The 13,701-nt window shown below is 43.2% G+C and overlaps 1 protein-coding gene across 1 annotated transcript in view; it reads left to right on the top strand.

The window, feature by feature from the left end:
• Positions 1–13,701, top strand: part of C9 (complement C9) — a 32,899-nt gene that overhangs the window by 2,918 nt on the left and 16,280 nt on the right. Inside the window, exons 2-4 of the mRNA XM_074953919.1 lie at positions 6,117–6,234; positions 9,829–9,976; positions 11,943–12,090. Of these exons, the coding sequence (XP_074810020.1) occupies positions 6,117–6,234; positions 9,829–9,976; positions 11,943–12,090 (414 nt within the window). The remainder of the gene's footprint in view (positions 1–6,116; positions 6,235–9,828; positions 9,977–11,942; positions 12,091–13,701) is intronic.

Genomic DNA, 13,701 nt, shown 5'->3' with positions numbered 1-13,701 from the left:
AAAGTCTAAACAAAACATTGAGTCAATGTTTTGATTTCAAATTTGGCCAATTAAAAAATAAAGCGCACACACCCTGGGTGTAACTCCTGAAATGGCTGAACTGAAATGGAAAAAGTCTAATTTAGAGTAGACAAACATTTTGGTCAACTTGAAGCAAACTATTTTTAGGGTTTTGGTGGAGGGGGGGGGGTTAGTCATCAGAAAAATTTTTGAAAATTGTCTTGGTTCAAATCTAACTGGATTTTTTGTTTTGTTTGTTTTGGCCTCAAAGTGAAGAAGTTATCATTAGCTCAGCTCTAGGGATAATTTGTCCCCATAGTAGCTTTCATGCTGACTTCCTAAAAGAGGCTTAAATCCTGAAGTATGAGGTTTAACATCCCTTCTAAAAAGTTTATGAACAATAACTCTGGATAGTCTTAAGTTTCAAAGGGATGGAAGACACAGGTAAAGTGGGAGAGGGGTTGGCCTCATGAGTTCTATGATTTAGTTATGTGTTGTATGAAAATATATGTCCTCTTGGCTTTGAATTTCCCACCTTTTCAATTCCAGTCCCCTTCTGATCTACCTTGTTTAAACTTTTATCATGTCCCATCTAATTTGTCTCCTTCCTATCGTGAACAATCCGAATCTTCTCTCTTTCCCTATAAGTTTTTGACGCCCTTCATCATTTTTGTTGCTCTTCTCTGGAAATGCTGACATTATCTATTGAGAGGTGAGATTACCAGTACTGTACACAGATGAGAAGCCTTCTTGGGTCTCAAACTCCGATCCTCTTGATGCCTGCAGCTTGCTCTAACTCAGCCATCAAGCCAACTCCCTTGCTTGAATTCATCAATTTCTTAACTATTTATTAAGATGGCCCCATCTTATGATTTAACAAATTACAGTGTTGGCCAATAAACCAGGTGTATTTCTCGCACATCAATGTGAGTTCGGCCAGTATTATGCAACAAGACCACAGGAAAAGTGCAATCCGGTTTCTGTGTAGATTGGGAAATTCTCCCAGCCCTCCCAAGAGCACTCTCCTCTCCCCCCAGACTGCTGAAATGTCAATAGTTTACTGTCAGCTAGCCAAGGCTCTCTGTTTTTCTATTTCTTCATTCAGGGACAGCTCAATATGCAAGATCCTTGATTAACAGATACACTGATCTTGAGTATATCCATTCATGGGCCTCAGAGGCAATGCTTTGATGTGGAGCCCAACTCCTCCAGAGTTCAGGGATGTTCCGAGTTTCAGGGGTTTGGGCACATTCATGTGAGCCACTTTTTCAAAGTACAAAACTCACTTTGGAGAATGAAGCAGCCAGCTGGGTGCTCCCTTCTGAGCAGAAATTATAGGGCATACTGAATTCAGCATTTGTCTTTGAAGTCCTTGTTCCCTGCTGTCATACTCAGCAGCATTCTTGATGGCTGAGCTGCTTTCAACTCCTTCCTGTTCAAACTAGGTGCACTAAATCTCCTGACTCAGCTCTGTTTGTGTTAGTAAGTAGAACTATTTCCCTGAGTTTAATAGATGACAAGCATGTCATTTTTCCTAATCTCCTCCATTTTAAATGACTTAATTTAAAACACTTTTCACACAGCTGTCACTCAGGCCTATCAGAGGGACATGGAACATGGGTCAGTCTTCTTTTGAAGCCATCATTCTTTAGGATGTAGCAAAGAACAAGCTAATAACTCTCCTGCGTATAGAGACAATGGCTGCAAACCAAGCACTGGTGCTTTAGAGATCATGAGATCATTTGCAACAAATTCTTTATATTTAAGTACACACACACACACGTACACACACACACACCTGAAAACTCAAGGCATCTGTGTCTGATCTATACCCCAGCCTGTAACTAGTCCCTTTAGAGTGACTCCTTTAGTGTACTGGATCCTGAGGAACCACACAATTCCGCAGCGGCAAGGACGTGAAATGGGGCCTTTGGGCACCAACAATCCCTGTCGCTCTCTGTGACTCCCTGCACTTAATCCAGCCAAACCAGACTCCTGGGAGAGGCTTGTATGATATCTCTTCAGCATACAATACTCTCTGTAAGTATTTGCAGTGACACCAGGCAGCCTTTCCAAAACAAGGCAGCGATTTACTAGTCACCTGGCATGCAGCATCTAGAAGTCCTTAAGTTGGCATAAAGTCACAACTGCTACAGAATCTCTTTGCTTCCTTTCTCTGCCTCTGTCCCTTTTGTCTCTCAGCGACAGCCCTGTGTCTTTATGAGCTCAGTTCTTAACACAGCCACCTGACGCATTTTCCCTTTGTTCTCCAATCTGGGGCCTTTGCTCTGTTTCCCTGCAGACAGGTAGGGGAATCTCTGGGCTGTTAGTTGCTAGGTGTGAATGTCCTGGCCATTGGGGTTTCCATTGTCTCTAATCTGGATCTTCCACTCACATGTGTAGACTCTAGTCAGTTTGTTAATGACTCTGGTTTCTAACCAGGCTGTTATATGAATCAAATACCTCACCCCTACTGTCTGTACATTCTCAGTACATAGGAATGCAAAGTACAGAGGAAAACTGACGTATGCACGTGAATTATAAAATTATTGCCAAAATTCCTACATTTGTCAGAACAAGTTTCTAGCAAACCATGGGAACTCTATGCTACATGATGAAGGGATAGAGTACCTAACTCGGACAGACAATAAAAGAGAGACCAGGCAGGGTGAAGTAATACACTTTATTGGGTCAACTTTTGTTGGTGAATGAGATAAGATTCGGAGCTCTTCTTCGGGTCTGGGAAAGGTAAATACCAGCTAAATACAAGGTGGAATGGACTGTTATAGCACAAGGAGTTTCAAGAAACTGTTCAAAATGAAGTGGGCAATTAACACCTCTGCACTCTTAGGACAAAGTAGATTTGGGTTACAGATTGAGACGTAAAACCAGTGTCTCTAGTCTATTGAGTCCAGGATTTTTGGTGTCTAGCAGGGTTATGAATTTAAGCTCCCAGCCTTGTCTTTTGAAGTGTTTTGCAGGTTTCCTTTGAGTATGAGGACTAAGAGGTCAGCTATGGAGTGATTGCTTTGTGAAAAAAGTTTGTTCACGGTTAATAGGGTGTCTTTGTCTTATCGTTTTTCTGTGTGAGTTCATTCAAGAGCCTGGTGATGGTCTAGTTTTACCCATGTTGTTGCTGTTGGGGCATTTGATGCACTGGATGAGGTACACCACATGTTGTGCTAGGCTTGTGTAGAGCCATGGATCTTGAAAGGTGTTGTGGAGGAGGGGTGTTGATCATTGTAGCAGTGGATACCCTTTTCAGTATCTCTGGGGGGCAGATTCCCAAAGGTATTTATATGACTAAAGAAGCAGCCAGTCACTTAGTGGAATTTGAAATCCAATAGGAGTTAGGCATCTAGATGTTTTTGAAAAATCTTATTAGGCTTCTATCTGCATCTGTAGGTGCCTAAACCGCTTTTGGAAATCTGGCCCCTAGTGCCCTGATAGCTGGCCCACTCCCCTCTTTAGGGACTCTCCTTTCCCAAATCATGCCCAGTGCCAAATAAGTACAATGATCCCTACGCTCTAGGAAATGGAGATCTCCATAAGTGTGTCAGGCAGGAGGAGCAGGCCAAGCAGTTAGCTCTGGAGGTCCAGGAAGGAGTAAGCAGGCCAACCAGTCACCTGCAAAAATGATGAATGTGAGGGAAGAGAAAAAAATCCATTGCTTATTCTGTTTATTGCTTATTACGATGCTCTAGTGGATTGGGCTTTCCTATAATGTTTACAATAGGAGATAACTAAAGGTAACTAGGCATCAGGAACATTGGGAAGGATGGTAGCTGTAGCACAAGGTATGCATGACAGGATCACCTCTTGAGATTGCTCAGTAACTTTAAAAATAAATATCATATCCTTAGCCTGAAGCCATATCCACTGCCCAGTCCCATCCATCAGTGAGAGATATACACATACTTTGTATATCAGTTTGTAGAGTGCTTTGGGATGAAAAACACTGTAGAAATACAAATAGCAACAGGGACAGATTCTGGCTGTAACTCACCAGTAGAGAACTTTCCTGGAAGAGGTGAACTCCTCAAAGCCATCTGCTGTTTTCTGTCCCCAACACCCAGCATAGAGGGCGTGGTGGAGCTCTGTCTCTACACCAATACTACACAGAAATGTGCCCCTTTAAGGACTGTATGCCTGCAGCGCATGATAGTGCATGCTGGAATTGGGGTGCAGAATCAGGGTGGTGTAACTGTCTCCCTGTCACCAACTCCATGGCCCCAAGCAGAGCTTGACGTAGAGAAAACTTCACTGTACTACATCTGTGTGCACATAGCTGCTTTCAGCTTTCAAATTATTCTAGAGTCCCGCCTATTTAAATCATTCTCCGCCTCAGCCAAAGACCCATTTACCAGTAGACCCAAGTTTGGGGCCCAGAGGTTTTGGGGTGAGAATCATTTTGAAGAGGGAGGCAGGGGAGCAGCTGGCTGGCTGGCATACGTTTTGATCATGGCCGACCCAGTGTAAGGATCCCAACAAGGGCAGTCAGGGCCAAAGGTCAGAGCTGGGGCAAACCTGAGGTTAGGAGTAGCAGAGGAACTCGTAGTCAAGTTCCAGGCAAGGGTCAATACCAAGGGTCAAGAGGCAAAGTCCAAATCAAGCTGAGGTCAAAGCCAGAAAGTCAGAAACAAGAAAGCAGGAATGGTTGTGGCAGCTACAGAAGATCCATACTGTTGCCTGGATGCTTCCTGGAACTCCCTGTGAGTTTATACAGGGCAGGGAGCCAATCAGGAGCCTTGAGGCCGCTGCCTGTCAAACCCTTGAGATGGAACTTCCCATAGTCTCTGTCCACAGCAGGTCACAGTAAGTGGCACACAAAATGGTTACAGCTGCTACTGGGTGGTAGCCTGGAGATGCCAGCTGCTTGGTAGCTCTGTAGGCCTGGGTTCTGGACCTGTGGGGTCTCACACCCAGGAGAAGAGCTGTACACTGGTTTGATGACAGGGAACTGGAAGCATCTCCAGAGCCAGCCAAGGTGAGTTGGCCCTCCAAAGGGTTACACTGCATCCCAGAGCTGTTTAGGATTAAAGGTTGAAGAGTTACTGTCAGGTCAATTTAAGCCCCAAATATTTGTAAAATAATGTTCACTTTCTGTGTCTGTAGATGGATCATATAAAGCAGTGTTTCCCCAAACTTGGGACTCTGCTTGTTCAGGGAAAGCCCCTGGCGGGCCGGGCCTGTTTGTTTACCTGCTGCATGCGCTGGTTCAGCCGATCGCAGCTCCCACTAGCCGTGGTTCGCTGTGCCCAGCCAATGGGGGCTGTGGGAAGCAACGCAGGCCGAGGGACGTATTGGCCACTGGTTTCGTCAGCCCCTATTGGCTGGGCACAGCGAACCGTGGCCAGTGGGAGCCGCAATCAGCTGAACCTGCAGACGCGGCAGGTAAACAAACCGGACTGGCCCGCCAGGGGCTTTCCCTGAACAAGTGGCGTCCCAAGTTTGGGAAACACTGCTATAATGGATGAGAACTAGAAAGATGAACTAAGCATTAATAGTAAGTCAGGTAAGGTAATCTTAAAAATATTGGTCCAAATTTTGGAAAGTGACTAGTGATTCTGGGCGCATCCATTTTTGGTGTCAAACTTGAGACCCCTTAAAGGAGCCGGATTTTTCAGAAATTGTTGAGCACCCACGCCCCGAACACTCGGTCCTTTTATGGTATTTCAAGCTGGGCACCAAAATCACCAGTCACATTTGAACACGTCGGTCTTTAATTCTGATTTTACCAAATCTTGGAGTTTATACGCAATCCTTGGGCTGGTTGTGAGCCGTTATTTCACTACCTTAGCTGACTTGCAGCTTAACGTGACCTACACAAAGACTAAATCTTGGTGCATACAGGAAAGAAAAAAAATTGTTGGTTCATTAACTGTTCTTTGACTTTAAATATTTGTAAAAAGTAAAATGTCCTCTAGTTTCCCCTTTTAACCTGGTGAAGTGTTTGAGAATGAGGCTGTTTCTATAGCCAAATGCCAACGACTGCTGTGCAAGTGAACCAGGACGTAGCTAAAGGACATTTTGTTTTTAAACCATTAACCAATGTTTTAAAACTTGTACTTGATTTTAGCCAACTGATACTGTTTTTGAAATGTTTTGTTTGATAGCTCTTCAAAGAAAGTTTTGCATAGGAGGACAAGAGAACCTAATGATCAGTCTCCAATAGACTGTAAACTGACCCACTGGAGTGAATGGGGACCATGTGACCCTTGCTCAAATCAAAGGGTAAGCTCTAGGTGTAGTGTTTTTATTTTAAAATGACACAGGTAATTACTGACATTTACCCTTAGAAGTCCTCCATTATAGTGAAGAGTGCTAAACTCCTCCTCAATATTCTGATGTTATGATTCATGGGTATCCTCAAATGTTTTATACCCAAGAGCAGACTGCTCTGTAAAAGGACTTTGTTGGCAAAACAGAAATTTTTTCAGGAAACATCAAAGTTTGATTTTTTTTTTTCAGTTTTCATCAAAAACTCAACAACAACAAAAAACCCAAAAAATTTACTGATAGCCAGGCTTTTCCGTTTTCATTTTTTGAAGAAAGTTTTTAAAAAATGATTTTTTATGAAAACTTTTTAGTTTTTTGTTACCATGAAAAATGACAAAAACACCACATAAGCCTTTTGTGACTACTGCCACAGCTATAGATCTGTTTATATATGCATGCGAAGAATTAGTTACGAGTGTCACCTACTGGCACACAGGAATGTGTTCTATTGTGCATAAGCAGTAGGTTCCATAAAGGTATTTTTCGTATGCATGGCAAGTGACTTCCTGCATCCAGCTCTTAACAAAGCCCTTCAGACATAGAATCTTTGCTAATTTATTTGCAGTCACAATATGTGAGGGACATAGGTCTGGAATGAATGAACAAAAGGTAAGTTCTCCTAAACCTCGTCTTGTGTTTGTGTATAATTTGGGGACTTCCTTTATCGAAAAAACCTGGGTTCCAAGTAAATAAAATACTAACTATGAGGCCAGTTCAGTATGAAGACTAAAATGCAAATAAAATATGAAATTTTTACTTGCTCCATAAGAATTTGAGAGAGACAAAACAGGGGAGGTAATATCTTTTATTGGATGAATTTCTGTTGGTGGAAGCTACAAGATTTTGAGCTACACCAAGCTGTTCCTCAGAATTTGGTATTCATGAAAGATTCCCACAAAAGTATCTGCAGTCTTCCCAATCCTCAGTAATGTAAATCACCATAGCTTCACTGAAGTTTATGAAGTTATGCTGATTGGCATTAGCTGAGAATCTGGCCATAATTTGAAATATTATTTTTAATAAAATGTACTACTTAGACTGTTCTCAGTGTAACCTACGAATATAAATGAGAAAGCATTATTTAGTGGAGAAACAGAAGAATGAGAATCAAGAGTAGAGCTATGTGAATAATATATTTTTCCGTTTTCTGGCTAAAACAAAAAATTGTGGTTCGGGTCGACCCAAAATCTTCTTTTTTTTTTTTTGAGGGTTTTTTTGAGGTTTTTTGACAAACTAGTTTGGTTTGTCAAAAAAAAATTCCATGTTTGTTTTATTCTTTTTTAAAATTAACACAAATTAGCAAAATGTTTCAGTCAACCCAAATTTGCATTTTTTTGTCAAAAAAAAGTTTAGTCTGAAAAATTTCATCCATCTCTAACAAGGAGACCTGAGTTCTGTTCTGTCTCTGTGAACAAGTTGCTGTGTGACATAGAATCATAGAATCATAGAATATCAGGGTTGGAAGGGACCCCAGAAGGTCATCTAGTCCACCCCCTGCTCGAAGCAGGACCAATTCCCAGTTAAATCATCCCAGCCAGGGCTTTGTCAAGCCTGACCTTAAAAACCTCTAAGGAAGGAGATTCTACCACCTCCCTAGGTAACGCATTCCAGTGTTTCACCACCCTCTTAGTGAAAAAGTTTTTCCTAATATCCAATCTAAACCTCCCCCATTGCAACTTGAGACCATTACTCCTCGTTCTGTCATCTGCTACCATTGAGAACAGTCTAGAGCCATCCTCTTTGGAACCCCCTTTCAGGTAGTTGAAAGCAGCTATCAAATCCCCCCTCATTCTTCTCTTCTACAGACTAAACAATCCCAGCTCCCTCAGCCTCTCGTCATAAGTCATGTGCTCTAGACCCCTAATCATTTTTGTTGCCCTTCGCTGGACTCTCTCCAATTTATCCACATCCTTCTTGTAGTGTGGGGCCCAAAACTGGACACAGTACTCCAGATGAGGCCTCACCAGTGTCGAATAGAGGGGAACGATCACGTCCCTCGATCTGCTCGCTATGCCCCTACTTATACATCCCAAAATGCCATTGGCCTTCTTGGCAACAAGGGCACACTGTTGACTCATATCCAGCTTCTCGTCCACTGTCACCCCTAGGTCCTTTTCTGCAGAACTGCTGCCTAGCCATTCGGTCCCTAGTCTGTAGCGGTGCATTGGATTCTTCCATCCTAAGTGCAGGACCCTGCACTTATCCTTATTGAACCTCATCAGATTTCTTTTGGCCCAATCCTCCAATTTGTCTAGGTCCTTCTGTATCCTATCTCTGCCCTCCAGCATATCTACCACTCCTCCCAGTTTAGTATCATCCGCAAATTTGCTGAGAGTGCAATCCACACCATCCTCCAGATCATTTATGAAGATATTGAACAAAACCGGCCCCAGGACCGACCCCTGGGGCACACCACTTGACACCGCCTGCCAACTAGACATGGAGCCATTGATCACTACCCGTTGAGCCCGACAATCTAGCCAGCTTTCTACCCACCTTATAGTGCATTCATCTAGCCCATACTTCCTTAACTTGCTGACAAGAATACTGTGGGAGACCGTGTCAAAAGCTTTGCTAAAGTCAAGAAACAATACATCCACTGCTTTCCCTTCATCCACAGAACCAGTAATCTCATCATAAAAGGCGATTAGATTAGTCAGGCATGACCTTCCCTTGGTGAACCCATGCTGACTGTTCCTGATCACTTTCCTCTCATGTAAGTGCTTCAGGATTGATTCTTTGAGGACCTGCTCCATGATTTTTCCAGGGACTGAGGTGAGGCTGACTGGCCTGTAGTTCCCAGGATCCTCCTTCTTCCCTTTTTTAAAGATTGGCACTACATTAGCCTTTTTCCAGTCATCCGGGACTTCCCCCATTCGCCACGAGTTTTCAAAGATAGTGGCCAAGGGCTCTGCAATCACAGCCGCCAATTCCTTCAGCACTCTCGGATGCAACTCGTCCGGCCCCATGGACTTGTGCACGTCCAGCTTTTCTAAATAGTCCCTAACCACCTCTATCTCCACAGAGGGCTGGCCATCTCTTCCCCATTCTGTGATGCCCAGCGCAGCAGTCTGGGAGCTGACCTTGTTAGTGAAAACAGAGGCAAAAAAAGTTAGTGAAAACAGAGGCAAAAAAATGACATTAGGAAAGTCATTCCTATCTGTTCCTCAATGTCCATTTCTGTGCTTTAAGGAAAAAAAAAGGGGGGGGGGGCATTGCTAAGATGTGATTTGTACCCTGTTTTGAGATGCTGCAAAAATGCTGCACACGTGCAAAATATTATTATTGTTTATTTTATTATTATTAGGGCTAATCAAAATGTTTTCAGTTTCTAAATGTTGACAAAATTTCCAACTTCGAGATTAAGGGACAAAATGGGAAACATATTGATAAAATTTCCACCAAATATTTTTCCTGGTTTTCAACCAATCAGCTTGTGAAAAAATTTCTAACTTGGATGAAATTTTGAGGGGGAAATTTCTAATTATATTGGGATTTTTGTCTTGCTTTTCTTTGAGAAGATCTAATTATTATTATATATCTTTGTAGTTTCGCTCTAGAAGTGTTCAGCAATTTGGACAGTTTCGTGGGAAACAGTGCCTGGAACCATTGGGAGACACACAAAGCTGTAAAACCAGCACAGCCTGTCCAGAAGAGCAAGAAATCGATTGTGGAGCTGACTTTAGATGTGACTCAGGTAGGTGTTGCTTTCACAATCTGAATCTTTTTTGTTTATGCTTTATGAAAAATCGGTGAGAAATGAGATATTTAAGTGGGGGAGTCCAGGTGACTTCAGCAGTTCCGGCTATCTCTGGAGATCTAGGTTCAAACCCTCTTAGAATACAGGTAAAATTACAAAACTCTATGACTTTATTTTGCATAGGGGATTTGACACATCAATCCTCCCAAGGCATATTTTAGTAATGCTATATAGACCTTAGCTAGCACTTTACAGGCTAGCTAATTGACATCAATAGACTGCATCTTCTTATGTCAGGGCTGAATTTAAAATCATGAAGAAACAATTAATCTTCACAAAAACACTGAGGTGAAATCCTCACTTCATTGACGTTAATGGCAAAACTTCCAATGACTTTAATGTGGGTCAGGATTTCTCCCCTTGTTTATGTCACAATAAAAACACAGATTATTTCAAGTATATGCTACAGCCTCCCAGACATAAGGAGTATAAAGTGGACTATAAGGTGGATAGAAAGCTGGCTAGATTGTCAGGCTCAACAGGTAGTGATCAATGGCTCCATGTCTAGTTGGCAGCTGGTATCAAGTGGAGTGCCCCAAGGGTCGGTCCTGGGGCCGGTTTTGTTCAATATCTTCATTAATGATCTGGAGGATGGCGTGGAGTGCACCCTCAGCAAGTTTGCAGATGACACTAAACTGGGAGGAGTAGTAGATATGCTGGAGGGTAGGGATAGGATACAGAGGGACCTAGACAAATTAGAGGATTGGGCCAAAAGAAATCTGATGAGGTTCAACAAGGACAATTCTTCCATCCTCCACTTAGGATGGAAGAATCCCAGGCATTGCTACAGGCTGGGGACTGACTGGCTAAGCCGCAGTTCTGCAGAAAAGGACCTGGGGATTACAGTGGATGAGAAGCTGGATATGAGTCAACAGTGTGCCCTTGTTGCCAAGAAGGCTAACGGCATTTTGGGCTCTATAAGTAGGGGAATTGCCAGCAGATCGAGGGACGTGATCATTCCCCTCTATTCGACATTGGTGAGGCCTCATCTGGAGTACTGTGTCCAGTTTTGGGCCCCACACTACAGGAAGGATGTGGATAAATTGGAAAACGTCCAGCGGAGGGCAACAAAAATGATTAGGGGACTGGAACACATGAATTATGAGGAGAGGCTGAGGGAACTGGGATTGTTTAGTCTGCAGAAGAGAAGAATGAGGGGGGGATTTGATAGCTGCTTTCAACTACCTGAAAGGGCGTTCCAAAGAGGATGGTTCTAGACTGTTCTCAGTGGTACCAGATGACAGAACAAGGAGTAATGGTCTCAAGGTGCAGTGGGGGAGGTTTAGGTTGCATGTTAGGAAAAACTTTTTCACTAGGAGGGTGGTGAAGCACTGGAATGGGCTACCTAGGAGGTGGTGGAATCTCCTTCCTTAGAGGTTTTCAAGGTCAGGCTTGACAAAGCCCTCGCTGGGATGATTTAGTTGGGGACTGGCCCTGCTTTGAGCAGGGGGTTGGACTAGATGATCTCCTGAGGTCCCTTCCAACCCTGATATTCTATGATACACTGACCATTAAAGCAACTCAAAAGTATGACTTTGCTGACACTAGCCTATAAGAACTAATGTTTTCCCACATTCTTATACTTCACAGAAAAATACCCCACATCTAGACATTAAAAAATAATCTAAAAGTAAATCAATCAAACCACAATAATTCTCTATGAATGTCAGAAATTCTTCTGCCATTTAATTTTCTGTGCCATTCCACTAAAAATAATTGGAAAATTTAAAGGGTTTTTTTTTTCTCACTTAGAGGAGCAAGAGATTAGGTTTTTACCTCTCTCTGGCTGAAATGAAAATACACCTTCTAAGAGGAACATTCCAGTAAGGAATATTTGTTTTTCTGATGTAAACCCAATGTTAAAAAAGGATTAGAAATATTCAGTTCTTCATTCTTTGCTTAGGTCGTTGTATAAGGAGGATGCTTGTATGTAATGTGGACAATGACTGTGGAGACTCTTCTGATGAAAGTGACTGTGAGAGAGATCCAAAATCACCATGTCGTAACCCGGACATTGAAGTGTCAGAGATTGGAAGGACTGCTGGACAAGGGTATTCAATGAAAAGTCATAATTAAAGGGAGACACCCTGGTTCAGTGTGTATATATATATGGCACTAGACAAAGTTAGGAGACATGGGCCAGATGATCCAGCCCCAAGATTCTATTCACGATCTACTAGCCTGTTCTGTGACCTTGGGCAAAATGCTTAACCTCTGTTTCCTTTTACTCATCTGGAGTTAATAATGCTTAATATTGCCCTGAGATCAGGCAAAAAGCACTGTAAGTGCCATGTGTTGCTGCTGTTATATTAACCCACCTTTGTTTCAGGGAAGGCAGCTGAAGATATTTTAAATGTCTTACAAAAGAAGGCACCAACATCATCAGATTTGGGCAGCTCTTCCTGGAGAATGACCAGAGAATCTCCTCTTTCCCATCCCCACTCCAGCAGGTGGCCACCACCTTCCAGCAACATCTTGACTAAGCCCCACTGCTGTGGCTATATTCATATTCCTCCAAGCACAAGCTCTATACCGGGGTAGTTGATAGGCAGACCATGGGCCATATCTGGACCATCAGACCCCAAAATCTTTTTATTTATATATTCATGGGCGGTGGGTAATGGAGGCTGAGTTCCCCAAACCTCTGCTAATGATTCCCGCAGCAGCCTCTGGGCAGGGTTCAGAGCACCTCTGGGTGGCCCAGGCTCACAGCTCGGCCCCAGAGGGCTGGCCAGGGCTCCTCCGGACTCCTCCGGGCACAAGTGGGCCGGCCAGGCTCCTCCAGATGCTGGCAGGTCAGGGTTCAGGGCTGCGTCTGTGGGCCAGCCAGCAAGAGCAGGGGGATTGGAAGGGGTGGGGCGGGGCCTTGGGTGGAAGAGGCAGGGCAGGGGGCTAGCTTCCCCACGCAGGGGATGCCCACACCGCCCATGTACTTATCTTTTTCTTTTTCTTTTTTTTTTAATTGTTTTCTCTGGAGTCTGAGCCTTAACTATACCTTGACCAAGAAATTTGGACCTTGACAAAAAAAAAGAATTGACTACTCCTGCTCTATATTGTGCAGTGTTTTCCAAAGCATGTAAGGTTTGGTCATTATGGGCCTTACAAAATGGCCATGCCGCTGGTGCTGGGTTCTGTAACCAGATCTGTAGGAGTAGTGCCCAGGAGGTTGCCTGAGGGGGATGGATACCATGTTGAGACTCCGCCTCTCCAGCCCTCCCCACCTGCCCAATCTAGAAATGGCTGGGGTTTAGCAAGGCATCCATAATTACATTTCTCAAACCTTTATATATTAGGTAGCTGCATTGGTGGGGGGATGGGGGGAGGAGGTTTAGTTCACTATTGTACTTACAGCAGCTTCTCAAACAATCTTTCCCCATCATCATCATACTAAAGAAATATCTGAAAAATGAGAAAATATATCCAGATATGTTTTCATCAAAAGTCTGCATCTATAGCAATCATACCCTCCATTACTATTGTTACTACCTCACAGACAGGGGATATAAGGAACATGTTTATAGTTTTTGTTTGTTTGTTAACATCCTATGAACCACAGAATCCCCAGAGCTTCATTGGTTACAGCAGCCTTTTTCATCTTCTTTTCTTTGTACATATTTACCTTTCCTTTCCCATCCTCCAGGTAGTTGGAGGTTTGTTGGCTT

The sequence above is a fragment of the Natator depressus genome, chromosome 5, assembly GCF_965152275.1.
Source record: "Natator depressus isolate rNatDep1 chromosome 5, rNatDep2.hap1, whole genome shotgun sequence".
Lineage (NCBI taxonomy): Eukaryota > Metazoa > Chordata > Testudines > Cheloniidae > Natator > Natator depressus.
This window is presented reverse-complemented; position numbering and strand designations above follow the sequence as displayed.